Raw genomic sequence first — 21,074 nt, 5'->3', positions numbered from 1 at the left:
AGGGCACGAAGCTCCCGTTCCACCACATCCCAAAGATGCTCTATTGGGTTGAGATCTGGTGACTGTGGGGGCCAGTTTAGTACAGTGAACTCATTGTCATGTTCAAGAAACCAATTTGAAATGATTCGACCTTTGTGACATGGTGCATTATCCTGCTGGAAGTAGCCATCAGAGGATGGGTACATGGTGGTCATAAAGGGATGGACATGGTCAGAAACAATGCTCAGGTAGGCCGTGGCATTTAAACGATGCCCAATTGGCACTAAGGGGCCTAAAGTGTGCCAAGAAAACATCCCCCACACCATTACACCACCACCACCAGCCTGCACAGTGGTAACAAGGCATGATGGATCCATGTTCTCATTCTGTTTACGCCAAATTCTGACTCTACCATCTGAATGTCTCAACAGAAATCGAGACTCGAGACTCATCAGACCAGGCAACATTTTTCCAGTCTTCAACTGTCCAATTTTGGTGAGCTTGTGCAAATTGTAGCCTCTTTTTCCTATTTGTAGTGGAGATGAGTGGTACCCGATGGGGTCTTCTGCTGTTGTAGCCCATCCGCCTCAAGGTTGTACGTGTTGTGGCTTCACAAATGCTTTGCTGCATACCTCGGTTGTAACGAGTGGTTATTTCAGTCAAAGTTGCTCTTCTATCAGCTTGAATCAGTCGGCCCATTCTCCTCTGACCTCTAGCATCAACAAGGCATTTTCGCCCACAGGACTGACGCATACTGGATGTTTTTCCCTTTTCACACCATTCTTTGTAAACCCTAGAAATGGTTGTGCGTGAAAATCCCAGTAACTGAGCAGATTGTGAAATACTCAGACCGGCCCGTCTGGCACCAACAACCATGCCACGCTCAAAATTGCTTAAATCACCTTTCTTTCCCATTCAGACATTCAGTTTGGAGTTCAGGAGATTGTCTTGACCAGGACCACACCCCTAAATGCATTGAAGCAACTGCCATGTGATTGGTTGGTTAGATAATTGCATTAATGAGAAATTGAACAGGTGTTCCTAATAATCCTTTAGGTGAGTGTATATAATAATTGCTATCCTGCCCTGCCATTCCAGTTCCTCCCAGAAGTGTTCTATCTAGCTGATTGATAGAACTCTGAGAAAGATTGATGGATTCAACTGTTGCACAGAATATCCCAATAATTAATACTGTACTGGCTGGCTACAATCACCCCCCCAACACAACCCTCGCTCCCTTACGCAGCACAGCACCTCTGCTAGTACAATGTTACTACTGTAATAATGTTGACATTGGTCCCATTATTACAGTGTATATACATATGTGAGTGTGGGTGACTGTATTGTGGTGTAACCCTGAAGGAATGCAGGAGAGAGATAGAGAGAGTGATAGAGAGAGAGAGAGAGAGAATTTCACCCACAGGCAGAGAAGATCTAAGAGACAGAGGTGTGGGGGTAGAGATTAGACGGTTGTAGTGGGTGGGGACACCCAGATTTTCATTAAATCTGACATTATCTTGAAGTTTTGGGAATCAGGTATGGTAACAGTCCAGTCCTTCACAGAGTTCATTCCTGGACAGTTTGTAACTCTTCCAAAAACAACACGACCTGTTACTGCAATGGCCACTACAGTAAAACAAACTTTACTCTACTCTGTCTTCAAAACACTTCACATAAACAAGTAACTAACAAGTAACATTGTCTGAAAGGAATATTGTGGTAAGCAGAGGTAACAGTATTTCCAAATTGCGCACAAACACGCTGATTGCAGTCGGAGGTAGTTCAAAGGATTTGTTGTTCTGTTCCAAATTGTCACCAAAATATATATCGAATTGACCTAAAAGCAGGGTACAACCTCTGTTATAAGTGTCTCTCCGCTTTGTGAATGATTGAACTAAATGTTTGCAAAAGACATCTTTCAGACAATCTATAAAAACCCATATATTGGAGTTAAATATATCTCCCCAGAATGCAGCACAGTCGGACTGCACACAGTGGATTCACCACGGCTTTATTCAGAGTATCAGAAAGAACAGATTCGCACCATCACTGAGCAATCCCTCCGACACACACTGACAAACCGACACACACCGGCTGGCACAAAGTGACAGAGTCACACACGTACTGACACCCTGGCTCACACTGCCATCCACAGACAGACAGCAGCAGTTAACCTCCCAACAGACAGATTCAAAGAAACTGAATCTCTTTAGTGTAATACTGTGACAGGGTTTGGGATTCTCTGTAAATCCCCACAGGCTTCACAACACTGGAGGCAAGGGCTCTCAAGTTTAGGAAGTGAATTATTGTGTCAGGTCAGTGTCAGGGCGTTTCATACCAGGTGCACATTTTACACTACATCTCATTAGCTGCGTGCGCTGCCACCAGATCACTAGCTGACCAAATCACTTCTTTAACTGAGTCAGGCTGCTGGCAGATAGATCATAATGGATACTGGGGGAAGAAAAAATGTAAACATTGTGACTGAGGGTGGCCATGGAGACTGCTGTTATATTATCACTGTGAAACTAAGACAGGTGTACCTACCCTTTAAAGAGCATCTCCTGAAATGGAAGTAGTTCTCAATAAACCTTTATTTTGTTATCAGACCTGTGACTTAATTGAGAAGTGGTTGACGATGCTCATTACAGCTACAAAGGCAGGTAGTCAGTCACTTTAGTATGTTTTTATTTGTTTTGTTTTTAAACAGTAACAGTGCTTCTGTAAACCGCTGTGAGGGCCTGTACCATGAAAGGTGCTAACACTGAATTTGAAATCTCAATTCTGAAAACGTATAAAAGGGTCGATTCAGCTCGGTCGTCTCCAGCCCTGGTCCTGGAGATGCCCAGTCCAGCAGAACGTATAGGACACCCCCATAAATCGTTACTTTATACAGACAATCTGCCTGGTTAATCAATGCAGTACTGTGGTATCAATGGGGTCAAATGCCTGAATATCCTGCAGCACCTCAGGTCCTTTCACTTAATGAGCAGCAATTTTTCTCTCACTGGATGATTGATTGTTCCAACTCTATGTGATTTAGGGATCAGCTAGAAAACCGCCTGCATACGGTCTCTTCAGGACCAGGACCAGGGCCAGAGACCTCGGCACTAGCTACAACAGGAAAGGTGTGACTGTTTGTGTAGTTCCAGTCTTACTCACTAGGTGGCAGTAAGATCCCTTTGTTTTTTCCCCAACATAGGCAGGCAGCCAAAAGGTGACGTGTAGAGAAGCAGAGGGCTTCCAAAAAACACTGTTGGACTTCTGTATGTTGCCATGTGTGACCCTTATTTCAGTTGTCCGGTAAGTCTCTTGAAAAGTAAACCTCTTTAAGACCAACCAGTGTGACGCAAAGTAACACAGAAAACTCTCACAATGCTCAAATTGTATGCTTTAGGCTCTTTTTCTTGTATCCTGTAGACTGTATTGTTAAACTTCAGCACTGTGCTTCTTTAGTTTCTCAGTGCGAGCTGCTGAGGTACATCTGTATTGGGGTAGAGCGTCACTAAAACAGTGTTGAGCAATTAGGTTTCAATAGAACTGTTCTTTACCAGCAACATTAGAAATGTGAAAGGGCGTCCTTTTAACTAGTCACATCCACCCCTAAAGCTTATAATTTAACTTAATTTACCCTAATTGAAATGAACATGGATCTGTAGCTAAGGGCCTGTAGTTTTGCATGACTACAATAGTTTAAAAACAAGTTCCACAAAACACAGGATAAGTAACATAAGTATAAGTATAATAAGTAACATATGCATAAGTAACAGCATTAATGAGTCTCTCATTAGTCTGAAACATCATTCAACTTGCAGATCTTATGAGTATTGGCTGTAAAAGTGCATTAGTAACTTGATGTATTTTCACACCAATGGCCCTTGATTTAGCTGTATTTCCCAAAAGATTTTACATGTAGGAGGACAGGGGATCTTGTGAAGGCAAGGAGGTCCCCAGATTGGGGACATAAGGGGAATGGGTAGATTGCACATGTACATTAATAAGCTGTCCTACTGCTAAATGCCAATGCTTTAGAGTGCAGATAGAGGAGTCACTCACAGGCTCGTCTCCACCACAGCACGACCCCTGCAACAAGTAGGACCAGAACTGCAAGCAGAATCACCACAACTGGGATGATGATGGTAAGATCTGGGCCGGGCTCTAGTTCTGCAGTGATCAGGGAAGAAGACATCAAAAGAGAGCATTAGAGAGCTGGCAGACATGTCTTCACTAGTAGTGGAACTACTCGAAAGGGCAGGACAGAGCCTTTCTTTAGTGTAGTCTTCTGAATATACTATATACTAGAGCTTTTGAGGCTGAATATAGGCCCTGTCCTATAGCTTTAATGTTGCCTTTGTTGACCTAAATGTAACTTTTACTGTATCACTTGGCTGTCTAGATCATAAGCCAGGGCAGGAATTAAGTGCTTAGAAAACAGTATTCTGGTTTCATAATCAGATTCATAATCATAATAAATCTGTCACCACAAAAATCAGTCTCAGCTTCACCACAGCCTCACCACAGTCAATGACCATCTTGTTGTCCAGGCTGGTGTGGTTGACCTGGCAGGAGTATTTATGCAGCCACTGTTCGTCCTCATCCACAGTCAGGGTCTTTCTCAGCTGGTAGGTCCCGTCTCCGTTGGGCAGCACCTCCCCACCCGTCACCTTCTCTCCCGGCACTGGATGCCCGTCTCTGAGCAGGGTCACCTCCACCGTCCGGGGGTAGAAGCCGGTCACTAGGCAGGTGACGTGAGTCTCTCCCTGGGCAACTGAGGGCTTGCGGATCACCCTCACCCTGGGATACACTGCAATATAAGGGAGGTAAGACTTGTCAGTGAAGTGTTAATTGAAAACAAGATACACCACCGCCCCGTTTATTTTAACACATGTGCTGCAAAAATCTCTGTTCTTTAACCCTTAAATTTAAATCTCTGTAAATCTATGGTTATTTTTTTGCCAGTTATGTGAGGTTAGCAACTTGCTTTTAGTGAAGTATGTCCGCTGCTCTTTTCCTTAAATTCAGTACATTGTCCCAATCATGAAAAACTCATCACCCGTTTCTACTCACTAGGCATGGAATATGCAATTTATTGAAATAAACCACCAATAAATTAAGTGCCTTTTGCATGGCATCACCTCCATCGAGTGACATCTGACAGTTTAAAAGTTCAAAAGGGTTGACAGTCAATGGTCACGGCACCACTGACTAATAAAACCCTAATAAATCAAATGAAAATCAAATCAACTGAAATGAAGAACAAAATACCAGAGCGATAGGTTCAGTGTGCCCTGAATTCAGAGCGGCCATGATTACCAATAGGCCAGAAAGAGGTACAGTAAGGCATTCAAAAGGATTAGTACAGAATAAGTAATAGCAGCCATAGAAAGGAAGTTAGGGAGAAAATAAGTGAGAATTACAGCGAGTGCTTTATGGTAAGAGTGTTGTATTGTCCAGGGGAGGGGGACTGAGGTATTACAGGCCAGAGTGTATGAGTAATCAATTTTAGTAGGGACAAGAGGGTGTTTATAATTGAGTATGTACACTAGCTTTAGTTGCCAGACAGGTAAACTCCAAAAACCTGAGGTTAAACCTGTATTAGGTTGCTGCTGACTTTCAGTTGGCAGAGGTTCAAATGAGTCACTTTTTAACAAGAAACAACAAACCTTTCCATAGAGAAAGCATAAGAGTGATCTTCCCCAAACAATATTGGAAATGGAAGTTGAACTCTTTAGGTATTAACTAACTTTGGGAATAATTTTAGCACCTATCCCTTTAACTAGAACAGTATTCAACACAGCTTTACAGTAAAAACAATAATGCCCTATACTGTCCTGTATTTATCCACACACCCCGGGCCAGACACTAACACCAATATAATTGTCAAGAGCTGAGATCTGTTTTACACTCGAATTTCAACACATTTCAGCTACTTTTGGGACAAGCTACTGCCACTACTGCAGACTTTAGTTGAAACATAGTGTAACACATCAACATTTCAAAGGCATAGAAGCCACAGAAATCACACATAGTACACCATTTTTTGACTTCACCAAAGTCTCCCAATGTAATCGATAAACCACTTGTGAGTGGTCACTGCATGGGCAGATGAGACCTACCTTTCCTCATGATGCTGTTCTTGCCGTACTGCAGGTACTTCTTCAGGATGTTGATGCAGGCTGGTCTGTAGAAGTGGATCAGACCCAGTTTGGTGGCTTCCAGGTGCAGCTTTTCGGTGATGGACTGTGGCACGGCGGCAGTCCAGGAGTGGCTCTCGCTGCTGTAGCTCATGAAGTCCTGCCCATCATAGGCGTCCCTGACCCAGACGCTCGTTGTCCCGTCATCATCCAGCTCGCAGCACGCCTGCCTCTGGTAGGTGTGAACTCCTGCAGGACACCAGACACAGAAAAGCTGAAGCACTGACACTTTACACACAGGGAGGAGCAAGAGTCACTACATATTAACACTTAACTAAAATAAACAATCAAATACAAACACGAACCTAAACCTGTCTTTATTTCTATTTCAACATAGACATTAAAACTGTCTATCATCAGCAGCATACACTGCCAATGTCATACCTCTACAAGACAAGTCATCTCAGAGATAACTTGTCTTGCAGAGCTATGACATCATAGATCACCTGATTTACCTGATCAACGACACCTTCAGAAATGGATTCAAATGAATTACCAAATGCTATTTAATCTGTACAATTTTGAAAATAAATTAGGGCAAGGGCAAAAAGGGCAAGTTTCAAATATGTAACAATCAAACAGGACACATTTTTTCCAATTAAAAAGTTAGTTTGTGACTATGTCCAAGAAAAGGGGAACCATTTCAGAAGGGGAATAACCCACGTCATGGTGGTATATATATACATATATATATACACCGATCAGCCATAACCGTGGTCCAGTTCTGATGCTCACGTGCCCATTGTAGGCGCTTTCGGCAGTGGACAGGGGTCAGCATGGGCACCCTGACTGGTCTGCGGCTACGCAGCCCCATACGCAACAAACTGCGATGCACTGTGTGTTCTGACACCTTTCTATCAGAACCAGCATTCACTTTTTCAGCAATTTGAGCTACAGTAGCTCGTCTGTTGGATCGGACCACACGGGCCAGCCTTCGCTCCCCACGTGCATCAATGAGCCTTGGCCGCCCATGACCCTGTCGCTGGTTCACCGCTTTTCCTTCCTTGGACCACTTTTGATAGGTACTGACCACTGCAGACCGGGAACACCCCACAAGAGCTGCAGTTTTGGAGATGCTCTGACCCAGTCGTTTAGCCATCACATTTGGCCCTTGTCAAAGTCGCTCAGATCCTTACGCTGCCCATTTTTCCTGCTTCTAACACATCAACTTTGAGGACAAAATGTTCACTTGCTGCCTAATATATCCCACCCACTGACAGGTGCCCTGATAACGAGATTATCAGTGTCATTCACTTCACCTGTCAGTGTCATAATGTTATGGCTGATCGGTGTATATATATATACACACAGCCTGATGATGATGATACACACACATATATACATACATATACATATGATTGTGTGCGTAATTCAATTCAATTAATTAGTCTTTGGTAGTTTTGGAAAAATGTGCTCTGTGTTTGAGTTACTTGTCAGTATGGAGCTGGGCATGCCTGGAGGACATTCCTCCCCATCCCCTGGAGCTGCCAAGGCTCCCATCCGGTCAGCCCACTCACCCTCTGTGTGGTTGAAGCGCGGCATGATGTTCCGAATCCTCGTACGTATGCTGTGGTAGCTGTCCACTGTGGCTGCCAGTCTCATATCCATTTCTGCCTGGGTGTCCGAGGCCACGCTCCAGTCCTGGCGCGACACAATCTTCTTCAAGTCGCTATCGTAGTACTCCACGTGTAAGTCATTCACCATCCCCACAGCCGTGAACTCGGCGAAGCTGGTCCGCTGGCTGTTCAACGTGTGCAAGAAGCACAGTGAGTGTGAGCCTGGAGGGGGACACAAGGAGATATAACAAGCTGTTGACTACAAAGAATTGACAGAATCTTAAAACAGTGTTGAATTCTCAGCAGAGATACCTTCATCTGCAAAACTTAAAAGGTAGAATACTAGACAGATCATTCCTTGCAGAATTATTGAATGTATAAAAATTCCCCAGAGCAAACCGGTGGGAGCAGTTTGTGTGCATGTTTGTGAAAACTGCTGTATTTGGAGGTAACCACATTTTAAACTATGCACCAAGATTTTACATTACATACAGAGATATTCAAAATATTTAAAATAAAGAACGTCTCATGTTTTTAGTAAAAACAAAACTGTTATTTACATAACTTTATCTTCAGAGAGGCCTGGAGGAAAGGGGATTTGCAGACTTCGCCCCCCGGACGTTTCCTTTCATTCAAAATTTAAACATTGGGTAATAAAAAAGCACATTCATAATTCTCCGGTTTGATTACATACGGTTGAGAACAATGATGAGAAAATGGCACTTTCAAAATTATATTCAGTCGGTGTCTGTACATTACATTTCACCCCCCTGTGCATTGTACGCAATCCTTTGTTTCTTGGTGAATCTCTGTCGAGCTGTTTTTCTTTTCGTAATAGTGTATAACCCCCCCAAGGTAGAATTTGTTTAATTCCGACACATGAAGGAAATCTTGAATTATAACAGTTGAAAGACAAAGTCCATAGAAGGATGTACAAATTACATGTGAAAAAATCCAAGTAAACTCATCAACTATTTAATAATTGAATAAAATATTTGTTCTTAAAAAGGGGTGTCTTGACCTGTTCCTGTGAGAAGATGCCCCCTAGTGTGGGGCAAAATGTTTGTTTATAAAACAATGCATGTTACCTTAAATAACAAAACACAGTGCCATGAAAAAGTAACATCTTGATTAAAATCACAAATATTCATCATTATTACCATCTTACAATAATTGAATTAAATCAGCACTACACATTTAACAGAACTACACAACATTTAACAGAACTGAACATTTATTTAATTTATTTAGAACATATTTAATTGAATCATGAATTAAACAGAATTATTTAATATATCAGTGTCGTAAGTCATTTTTTCAAATGGGGCAGGTCAGAATACATGATGGGGCAAGATTATTATTTTCCTGGGCAGTTTACCCCATCTATACAAGTCACATGTTTGGGTCTATTGACACCTGGTTACAAATGTGCATAAAGTGTTGGATTTCTACTCAGAAGGCTTTACTGTTATTATAAAACATTTTCCAAAATAATCAGAAAGTATATTCCTTTCTTCAAAGACAAAAACTTATAAAAACGTTAAAAAACCCCTATATAATAGTTTATATTATCTAGCGTTAAGATTTGTAGTTGTGCCAGGGTGTTGATTTACGTTGGAATGGAAGTTGAGGACTGTATGGCAAGCCGTTGTGACATTTAATCCATAATTTCTGATATCAAAAATGTAATCAACAATTGTTGATATCAAGAATGATCTGCCGTTGTTGATATCAGCAATTGCATTTTTGAGATCAGAAATTCCATTTTTGATATCAAAAATGCATAGTAATTATCATCCGGTTAAGGGTTAAATGTCACAACGGCTTGACAAAGATAACAAAGGAATGAGTTAACATTATTTTGATCACAATCTAATGATTAAAAATGCAATGAAACATACAATGGAACTCGGCCAGAAATATAGAATGTAAGAACAATCAGGAGGAAGCTTTAAAGTATTACGTATATCAATCAATCGCCCACCTGCATCAGCTGCTTCGATGCACCAGAGAAGCACAAGCAACTTCACTGAGTTCATTTCTGTCGTGTAACAGCTTGTGTCCAAAGCCATCAGAAAGACAATACTGCAACTACACGTCAAATAACCAAGACACTGCGAACAGACAACACACAGCTTTCACTTTCCTTTCCGAGCGGACTGTGGTGATTGGCTACTGATCGGCTGCTTCTGGGTGAAATGACTTTGAGACCAGTGCACTGAATTGACAACTAATATCCAGGACTTTCCCAAGGATCGATCCCAGCTGCGGATTGTTTATAGCATACATACAGTATATTAATATGCGTGCATATATATGGTCAACGAAGAGACATGTATGTCACACATATACGTTATAGTTATAGTATATCGTTATCTGTGTTATGATAAACTCGTATCCTAATTGATTCCAAAACTAAATGAACATCGTCGTGTGTACAGAGCCTTGCAATTCTCTCATATTACTGAATTACAAATGGTACATTTCAATTTTGTTCTGCTTGATATTTTATTTAAAAACACTGACAGTCAAAATCAATTATTGTAAGGTGACATTGGTTTTATGTTGGGAAATATTAGTAAGAAAAAAATATATATATTATTATTTATGTCTTAGCAGACGACCTTATACGGTGATGATATGTTGCTTGCATACGTTTTTAACCCTCACACCTTAATATTTGGTAGAGCCATCTTTTAGGGTAGGTATGTACCAGCTTTGCACACGGTGTCGGAGTGATTTTCCCAAAAACACTGTTGGACTTCTGTATGTTGTCATGTGTGACCCTTATTTCAGTTGTCCGGTAAGTCTCTTGAAAAGTAAACCTCTTTAAGACCAACCAGTGTGACGCAAAGTAGCACAGAAAACTCTCACAATGCTCAAATTGTATGCTTTAGGCTCTTTTTCTTGTATCCTGTAGACTGTATTGTTAAACTTCAGCACTGTGCTTCTTTAGTTTCTCAGTGCGAGCTGCTGAGGCACATCTGTATTGGGGTAGAGCGTCACTGAAACAGTGTTGAGCAATTAGGTTTCAATAGAACTGTTCTTTACCAGCAACATTAGAAATGTGAAAGGGCGTCCTTTTAACTAGTCACATCCACCCCTAAATCTTATAATGTAACTTAATTTACCCTAATTGAAATGAACATGGATCTGTAGCTAAGGGCCTGTAGTTTTGCATGACTACAATAGTTTAAAAACAAGTTCCACAAAACACAGGGCCCTATAGCGACTGATTGAAGCCACTTCTTTAAGCTGCTGGACTGGGGCTTCCTGGGTCCTGGGCTGGATCAGATGGCATTGAAAAGATACCTTTCGATTAAAGGGGCGAGAGAAGCCAACATCACGCACAGCTCACATCCATGCACTGGAAATCACTTTATTGTCACACATTGTCAAGTGCATTTTTCTACAATAACATGAACATGTTCTGGAGTCACATTCGCTCATTCACACACATTCACACGCACTCGTATCAAGTTTCAAAGCTTTCTCTTCCACTGTAAAATTTGCCCTGTGCTTTTATCGATCTCCAAACAAAACATATCTGAAATGCCCCTGCACATTTTTTTTTTTTTTTAATGTGTACATGCACTTTTACTTTTTCCTTTAAACACTTTTACAGCACCTTTCTGAAGTCAGGGCATATTTTGACTGGAGTACAGGGATATAGCTCTCGTCTGATCAGCTCAGCAAGTTTCTATCTTTCCTCTGGAATTCAATCAATTCATCATGAATGCTAATTGTTAATTCTGTCCACGGAAAGCAAAGTACATTTTACCTTTTGTCCAAAATTGCCAAGCACAAATTACGTGGGCATTTCGTTGCATAAAACGTGAATTATGTTCACTTAATGTGAATTTTATTAACGAAATGTGCAATTCAAATAATGTGCACAAATACGTTTCGTGGATGAGGAGATGCATTTTAAATACTTTCATATGTAACCACATCATTTCTCTGACCTGCTGCAGTGGCCTACAGCCAGACATTGTGCACCAGATGCCCCAGCACTGAGCGATTGGCCATGGCTATCAGAATCTCCTGCTCAACCAATCAGTGCTTGACGCATAGGACCACAGCTCCTGCATGTCTGCATGTGCATGTCAGCTCCTCTGTGCCTCTGTGGAGTACGCTTACCCAGAAACCCCTGCTCTGCATCGCTACACAGGACGCATACGTGTACCTATGTTTTTCTTGTTCTTCTACAGAGACAATGTGAGATTCATGTTGTGTAATATAATCAACCAGGGCTATTAAGATCTAGCCTGCCTACCTGGGGGTCACACAGACACCCCACTTTTTAGTCTTAACTTGTAAGGTGTCATATTACAGGACTGACCAGCCCTCAGGTCCTGGAGAGCCAGCCTCTCTGCTTTCGTTTTCTATTTCTTTTTTATGCAAACAATTACTAGACTCAATTAGTCAAAATGACCATGTGTTTAAAGCCGCTATAAAACCTGCAGGATTGTGGCTCTCCAGGAACAGGGCCACATACTGATTAGACTGTCCATAAAGCAGCATAATGTACAAAAGTATTTCTCTCAGCTGACTCGGACATTGTTCTTCTAGTCTCTGCTCAGTGTCGTATTCTTCTCTTACTCTCGCACGGAGGAGCTTGAGGAAGACGCCGACTGTCGAGAAGCTGTGATCAAAGAAATAGAACCAGACATTCTTTAAACAGGAAGGTTTCAAATCCAGGCAGCGCTGACTCCAATCTGGGCCTCTGCTATAGTCCAGACAGCACAGGCTCCAGCCACAGTTGGGCATGACACTGGCCATACTGGAACCAGCTCTGTCTGGCCTGTTGGGCCCCGTCTGCACTATGAGTGGAGGCTTTTACATGTTGAGCTGCTCAAGAGGCCAGAAACCAAACTTTTGAAATGGGTTGATCTTACCTGCAGTGTATTTGCCTTGAATGTCCACTTGCCCATCAGGGATACTGTTACCTAGGCATAAGTAACAGCATTAATGAGTCTCTCATTAGTCTGAAACATCATTCAACTTGCAGATCTTATGAGTATTGGCTGTAAAAGTGCATTAGAAACTTGATGTATTTTCACACCAATGCCCTCTGATTTAGCTGTATTTGCCAACAGATCTGTAGGAGGACAGGGGATCTTGTGAAGGCAAGGAGGTCCCCAGCTTGGGGACATAAGGGGAATGGGTAGATTGCACATGTACATTAATAAGCTGCCCTACTGCTAAATGCCAATGCTTTAGAGTGAATAAGATTGAAGCCTAAAGCTCCAGTGGCTGTGCGTACTGAAACAGAATGAATCACATACAGCAAACATTTTGTCAGGGTTCGCATCGCAAAAAGCAAGTCAATTCACCTCAATTTGCGATATATTTTCGCAATGTATGGATTCGCCGATTGCGCAAGGCATTAAAATAAGCTTTTCCGACCCAAAACAAGCATCGAAAATGCCTGTACAACCCACCTACTCGTACATGTAGTGGCCACCATTTTCGTGACAGAATGCATGGAGGTGATCGCAGGTTGTTACAACTTGAGACATCCTTTTGAGCTCGCGTCCCCTATGGCAGTTTAACATGCATGCAGTCTTGTATATGACAACATGCGTATATACTGATTGGTGTGGGAACAGAACCGCTTTTGGCGGGAGTTTTTGAATTGTTACTGCCCTCTACACATTTTACACATGATATGTCATATGTACTGTAATTATTACTGCCATTTATGATCAGATTATACTTTTTGTATATTCATGCCCCTGAAAGAACACTGATAAAGCATGGGGGTTCAAATGGACTGACATTTGCACAGATGCAGGTACTGTGACTAAAATCAAATGCAAATATTGTTGTGAGTTTGAGAAGAATCTAAAAGCTCTAAGGAACTATAGCAAAAACTGTATTGATGCGAAAAGTGGATCTTGGGGACATGCATAAAAAGGGCCTGCTGAAGACTAAACCAAAAACACTGGATGAAATCTTTAAAACTGCACCTCTGGGGAGACGTTTTGCTGGAGCACAAAGTGCTGAGAAGGCAGGAAAACATCTCCTACATGCTGGCCAAAGAGGAACTCCCATTCAGGTGTTAGTACTGTAACATTATAATTTTAAGATAACCATGATAATAAAAAAAATCAAATAAAAATAACCATAAAAAAGTGTTCCAGTATTAACATTTTCCTCTCTGTGTAAAATTTGGCAAAACTTAATTACTTGATCCCATTTAAAGGAATTGAACCCACAAGCTTTGGATTGGCATCGTCACTCAGGATAGAAATCAGTACACTAGCCCACACTCAGTCATGGTTGGATCACAGACCCTCCATGTGATTCAACCATAGGGTCTGTGAGCAGAGATGGATAGTACTGTGCAGGATTCTGGAAAGGCTTGACTACACTAGTACTACAGGAGAAGAATGGAAGACTTGGTGGTATAAGTTGGGTACAGGGATGAGCATAGGGCAGGCTACCATCTACACAGTCCCACACCTGCAACATGCAAGCATTCAATAACAATTAATGCAAATATCTGTAAAATACATTTCACAATCTAAAATGCATGCAAAGTAATGTAGATGAGAATGCACATATGATATGTCATGAGAACAAAACAAAACAAAAAACACACCACTTGTGATCATTGGTACACAGATTAAGTAATTGAGAGCTGAGCTGGAACACAAGCAGGACAGTGAGGGGCCCACAGGACTGGGGTTGAAAACCAGTGGCTAAAGGGAAACTGAACTGAAGCCGTTTGCATAATTAAGATCCACAATTGGTTCAATTAAGCAGTTGACGATCTGGATAGAACAGAAACATGTCGGCTGTAAGCTCTCCAGGACCAAGGTTAGCCACCCCTGTATTATATATTTGAGTCTAAACTTAGGGCTGGGCAACCCTGTCCAAAAGCTTTAATGTTGCCTTTCTTGACCTAAATGCAACTCTTACTGTATCACTTGGCTGTCTAGAAGATAAGCCAGGGGAATAATTGAGTGCTTAGATAACAGTATTCTGGTTTTAATATTACTACATCTATTATTAGATTCATAATTATAATAAATCTGTCACCACACAAAACCCTAACCTTCAGTCAATGGGACTCTCCCCCTGACAGAAGCTAAGTCTCAGCCTCACCCCAGTCAATGACCATCTTGTTGTCCAGGCTGGTGTGGTTGACCTGGCAGGAGTAGGTATGCAGCCACTGTTCGTCCTCGTCCACAGTCAGGGTCTTTCTCAGCTGGTAGGTCCCGTCTCCATTGGGCAGCACCTCCCCACCCGTCACCTTCTCTCCCAGCACTGGATGCCCGTCTCTGAGGAGGGTCACCTCCACCGTCCGGGGGTAGAAGCTGGTCACTAGGCAGGTCACGTCAGTCTCACCCTGGGCAACTTTGGGCTTGCGGATCACCTTGGGATGCACTGCAGTACAACAATTATTGATTACTTAACAGCCTTCAGATATCAGTTAAAGGAAGGTAAGACTTGTCAGTGATGTGTGTGCTGGAAGAAAGTTCCAATCAGATGCATTACATGCACAGGAAGAAGAGCAGAACACAGACCTCAAAAGTATTAAGCAGGTATGATACCGTTCTACTTCTCAAGGAAGTACAAAGCTTATATATCCATTCTGGGACATACCCTCAAGGGGCTTGAAATTTTATGAACAGTGTCTGACTGGTCATTTGATCAGATGGGTAGGCTTATTTTAGAATGCCAATGAAATCACTGCTATAGTCATTTAATATTACCATTATTACTCATGATTAATAATTATCCTCTAAATGACCAGCTACAATGGAAGGTCATTTGCCGATAGCAAAGATAAGTTTAAACAATTCAACTTTAATAAGCAGCAATTACAGAATGTACGTTGCTGAAAGGGAGTAGAAGTTCCCTTAATTCATTTTGAAAGAATGCAGGCAATTAATAGTTACTGTTAGAAAACTCCAGGGTCACAGTACAAAAGGATTTCTATTTTTCCTCCATGTGTTAATTGACAAGATAAACCGCAGCCCCTTTTATTTTAATGTACGTGCTGATTTCAGTAACAGTGTAAATGTTCTCTGTAAATCTCTGGATAGCGCACCACTGACTAATAAAGTCCCAATACATCAAATGAGAATCAAATCAACTCAAATGAAGAACAAAATACCAGAGCAATAGGTACACGAGTGCACCTTTCCTCATGATGCTGTTCTTGCCGTACTGCAGGTACTTCTTCAGGATGTTGATGCAGGCTGGTCTGTAGATGTGGATCAGACCCAGTTTGGTGGCTTCCAGGTGCAGCTTTTCGGTGATGGACTGTGGCACGGCGGCAGTCCAGGAGTGGCTCTCGCTGCTGTAGCTCATGAAGTCCTGCCCATCATAGGCGTCCCTGACCCAGATACTCACTGTCCCGTCATCATCCAGCTCGCAGCCCACCAGCCTCTGGTAGGTGTGAACTCCTGCAGGACACCAAACACACAACACAGCTGAAGCACTGAGACTTTACACACAGGGAGGAGCAAGAGTCACTACTTATTAATACACTTATCAAAATACAAACACAAACCTAAACCTGTCTTTATTTCAATTGCAACAGACATTCAAACTTTTAATCATCAGCAGTAATACACTGCCAATGTCATACCTGTGCAAGACGAGTCTTCTCAGCACCTATGACAGCATACACCCCCTTATCTATCCAACTACAGTTTCAGAATGGGTTACTTGTCAGTATGGAGCTTGGCATGCCTGGAGGACAGAGCCTTTCCTCCCCATCTCCTGGGGTTGGCAAGGCTCTCATCTGGTCAGCCCACTCACCCTCTGTGGTTGAAGCGTGGCATGATGTTCCGCTGCAGTAGTTCAAAGTGACCGCTTGTCTCCATGTCCGCCTGGGTGTCCGAGGCTGCATGCCAGTCCTGGCGCTACAATCTTCTTCGAGTCACTGTCATAGTACTCCATGTGTACGTCATCCACCATCACCACAGCCGTTACTGTTTGAAGCTGGTCTGCTGGCTGTTCAACGTGTGCAAGAAGCACAGTGAGTGTGAGCCTGCAGAGGAACGAGAGACATGAGAACCTCTCTGTTAACCACAAAGAATTGACAGAATCTTAAAATAGTATTGAATTCTTAGGAGAGATACCTTCATCTGCAAAACATAAGTAGAATAGTAGGCAGAGTGTAGCAGTCTCAGCCTCCTACACGTTTTGCACTTTTATTTCAATTAAATACACACCTTTCACGTCTGCATGTTTTAATTTGTGTTCTCCCCCTCCAGTCCCCATGCAGTGCATGTTTTAATTGAATAATTGATTGGAGTACTTAAAGCCCCTGTGTCGCCAGTGACGGGGTGGCCGCTCCCGGGACAGTGCAGGCGAGAGGACGGGCGGAGCAGCAGTGGGGAGTGAGAGCGGACAAGGGAAGAAAAGCTTAGGTCTTATAATCCCCACTGCTGATCCTCTCGCCTGCACTGCTCGCTGGTTGTTTGTGTTTGTGTTTTGTGTCTTTAAAATTCATTTTAAACTTTGTATTTTAATTGATTTTAATCAAACAAAAACATATAAGGGCTGAGACTGCTACAAGAGCATTCATTGTGGAATTAATGTATATGAAAATTTCCCAGAGCAATTAGGTGGGAGCAGTTTGTGTGCATATTTGCTGTATTTTGAGGTAACCACATTTTAAACTGAATACAACAATTTGAAGAGTTTCACGTTACATACAAAAATATTAAAAATATTAAAAATAAAGATTCTCATGTTTTTTTTTGTTTTTTTTTAAAAGCTGCTTTTCTTCTCGTAATATTGTACATAGGTAATAGGTAATCAATCCCCCCCACCTGCATCATAACAGCATGATCCTTCACAGAGTTCATTTCTGTTGTGTAACAGCTTGTGTACAAAGCCAACAGAAAGACCAGAGGCGCAGCTTGTGAACAGGCAAGGCAGGCAACTGCCTGGGGCCCCACGCCGTTAGGGGGCCCCCAAGGTTATATATAACATAGCCTAATGGTGATGAACCCAGCAGACTCTAGAAATCGCCACTGAGAAAGACGTTACTCCAACAGACACTTCAAATTAAACAAAGCGTGCGGATTATTTATAACCATACTGTGACAGGCCGCTGTCTGTCATGGCACGGCTGCTGCTGACATCTGCTGCTGAGGTGCTCATGTGCCGCAGCTGTGTTGTCGCTCCCTCGCTAACAGGCTGCGGACTCGCGGCTGTGGGCAATGAGCACCGAGGCGACTGTGACATCAGCGGCAGCTGTGCTCTGTCTATTTAATCCCTTTCCCTCCCCGACGGGGGCAGCTAACCGCCAAGAAAAGGGACTGAGACCTACAACCCTAACTGCCCGGAGCCACCTATTTTGTGTGGACGTTTTTGTTTTGCTTTCCTTATTTTACCCCCTTGTGTTTGTCCCCTGTGAACCCCAATAAAGCACAGACACCAACGGAACCCGAGACTCTCTCCCTCCTTGTGTCCGGATTTTACACATACATATATTAATATGCATGCATATATATTGTCAATGAAGAGACCTATAGGTCAAACATATCAAGGCTCGAGATCGCTACAGTAAGAGGCCTGGGCCTTAGGGATGCAGTAAGATTGCTGCATTGTGGCATGGGAGAATGGGGTTTGAGTCCCCGTCACGGCCAGAACCCCTGGGTCGTTACAATATGTTATAGTTTACTAGTAATGTTTACACAATGTCCCTCTCTGTGTTATGATAAACTCATATCCTGATGGATTCCAAAATGAAATCAACATCTACGTGTATACAGGGCCTTGCAAATGTATTCAGACCCCTGACCAATTCTCTCATATTACGGAATTACAAATGGTTGTAATTTCGTTCAGTTTGATTTTATTTTAACACACTCACAGTCAAAATCAATTACTGTAAGGTGACACTGGTTTTATGTTGGAAATATTTGTAAGAAAAAAAAAGTTGCTTGCACAAGTATTTAACCCTCAAACAATATTTGGTATTTGGTAGAGCCACCTTTCGCTGCAATAACAGCTTTAAGTATTTTGGGGTAGGTATGTACCAGCTCTGCACACAGTGTTGGAGTGCTTTTATTGATCTCCAAACAAAATGCATCTGAAATGCCCCACCACATTTATTAAATGCACTTTTACTTTGTCCTTTAAACACTTTTACAGCACCTTTCTGAAGTCAGGGCATATTTTGATTAGAGTACAGGGCTATTAGGGAATTCATGTAGACATGGCTTCAGATAGACATTTAATGTATAACGTCTTACACCTGACTATTTCCACTTTTCACCACTAGATGTCTTCATATTACCATCCGTCTCTCCCCTTTGCCTGGCTTTCTCTGTTGCACCTTATTGAACCTGCTTTACATTTCACGTTCAATTAACACACATCTGTCCCCAGTTACCTACCTCTTCTCATTCTCTATATAGTCTCCTTTGTTAGCTGACCTCTTCGTGAAGTCTTGCCAGTATTTCCTCACTGCATTGCCGAGCCTTGGGTTAGTAAGCATACTAGTTACTGACCTTAGCTTTCCCTTCGTCAACCTTGCCTTCCGGATTACCCCTCTTGTATTGAATTCCCCATCGCCTGACCTCCTGCTTGTTTACAGAACCGATACAGATCTACATGAATTCCCTGATAGACCTGTATTCATGGACATCACTAGACCCCTTTTACTGGGGTACGTCCCCCAGTATAAATCTGCTGTGCCCCAGTAAAATCTCAAGTTTGAGTTTTAACAAATTTACTTTGTCAGTGCTTTCATTTAGATTGATAATCCCGGAAAAAAGAAATTGATCTAAATGCAATGCAATCACCCAATCAACGCTTGTAAAAGCAAAGCAGTTGTAGCGTTGGCCTATTTATTCTGGAGTAAAATAACGATTTACACCCACCCAGGGTAACGAAATCGCTGCCACCACCTTCAGTATACCAGGGAGATCCAGAAAGGTGAGTAATACATATACAGTCGATGAGGAGGAATCGGGGAGACAGAAGTAAATAAAAACAGCCTTTATTAATCACACAACAAATAGCCACTTACTTTAAGATCCCTTCTACCCCTTTTACTTCCCTGCCTCTACAAACTTGGGATGGAGGTGAAAATAAGTGGACCTCAGGGAGGTCCTCTACAAACCCAATAAATACAATACATGAAAACAAAACCAAATCACAAACCACTTTAAAGATAACCCATTACCAAATGGAATACACACAACTACCAATACTAATACTAAACCCCACAAGCTACCCTCCCAATAGGCCAGTCATTCAAACCCTCACCCCAAATGAGAGTGGCTACTTAGTGGCTCAGTTAAAAACAAAAGTAAAGGCCATACAATATAAAAACAATTGCAAGCAAAACAGTCTGGGGAACGGGTAAGGTTAAAAAGAATGTCCACTCACATAGTTCACACATTACTCCAATTGCGCTTTGCCCAGTTCTTTAAATTCCACTCCTGGCTTTGGTTGGCAGACGTTGCTCGCGCTCTGCCTGCCCACGTTCAATCCAGCACGCTTCCAATAACTCCTCCAGTCCCCCTCTCAGTTGAGATCAGATTGCCATTGTCTTCCGACTTTGGACTGTCCCTCTCATCCCCCTCGCTTCTTTCCATCGTACGCAGCTCTCCCCTTTCATCCCGATTCACCAGGACTGAGTCAGAGGGACACTAATTAGAGAACCAATGGCAAATTGTGATCACAACATGGTTAGCTTTGTGGCATTCTTTCCAAGTCTAAAACAATTCTTCACTGTCCACTATCTGTGTGACTCATGAAATGCCACACAAGCATCCAGACACTCACTGTCCATTCGTCTCCACTGGATCAGCAGAAGAGCAGCTGCTGCCACCGTGAGAGCGGCCATTAGGAATAAAGACACCATCCACCCAGAGGGGTCAGGGAAGAAGTCCCCTGGAGAACAGAACAGCAGCATTAACCCACAGGAACTGACACTCAGCTCCTCAGACACTGGCCTGATGCCTACTGATGAAGCCACACAGCACTGGGACGAGACTGTGGTTCTAATGAACCTGGAAATCCAGTTTACAGACACAAACACAGGGCTACAGAATACAAAAATAGATCTTACTTTATTAATAGTCTATTCTAATTGTCAAATTTAAGCAGTTTGTACCAAAATGTATATTTAAAATCCCTCACACAGTACCATGCGTACGTCAAGACTCTTATTCTATTAGTGGCTTCTTAGTCCAGCGTTTCAGGTTTCGTTCCCAAAGCCAGTGCTCGTACTGCACAATGTGTATTGAGAGCCGGGGAGGACGATCATGAGACATTTTTATACAATCTCATGTGGTTTAGAGCTTCCAATGTACCTGTGCACATCTAGCCGTTTGTCTGATGTCTATTGCAGCAATCCATT

General features: G+C 42.4%; 2 protein-coding genes across 2 annotated transcripts; both read right to left on the bottom strand.

Moving 5' to 3' along the window:
* Positions 1 to 3,799: 3,799 nt before the first annotated feature.
* LOC136767892 (major histocompatibility complex class I-related gene protein-like) lies at positions 3,800 to 9,883 on the bottom strand. The gene is made up of 5 exons (XM_066721955.1): positions 9,714 to 9,883; positions 7,691 to 7,951; positions 6,096 to 6,362; positions 4,496 to 4,783; positions 3,800 to 4,143 (listed from the first exon to the last, which is right to left on the bottom strand). The coding sequence occupies exons 1-5, from the start codon at positions 9,799 to 9,801 to the stop codon at positions 4,028 to 4,030; spliced, it is 1,020 nt and encodes a 339-aa protein (XP_066578052.1). The 5' UTR covers positions 9,802 to 9,883; the 3' UTR covers positions 3,800 to 4,027.
* A 4,728-nt stretch (positions 9,884 to 14,611) lies between these two features.
* On the bottom strand, positions 14,612 to 16,572 carry LOC136767316 (major histocompatibility complex class I-related gene protein-like). Its single transcript, XM_066721087.1, has 3 exons — positions 16,508 to 16,572; positions 15,883 to 16,190; positions 14,612 to 15,124 (listed from the first exon to the last, which is right to left on the bottom strand). Exons 1-3 carry the CDS (start codon positions 16,570 to 16,572, stop codon positions 14,826 to 14,828), a joined length of 672 nt encoding a protein of 223 aa, XP_066577184.1. The 3' UTR covers positions 14,612 to 14,825.
* Between the last annotated feature and the right edge of the window lie 4,502 nt (positions 16,573 to 21,074).

Source organism: Amia ocellicauda, chromosome 14 (genome assembly GCF_036373705.1).
Source record: "Amia ocellicauda isolate fAmiCal2 chromosome 14, fAmiCal2.hap1, whole genome shotgun sequence".
Taxonomy (NCBI): Eukaryota; Metazoa; Chordata; class Actinopteri; order Amiiformes; family Amiidae; genus Amia; species Amia ocellicauda.
This window is presented reverse-complemented; position numbering and strand designations above follow the sequence as displayed.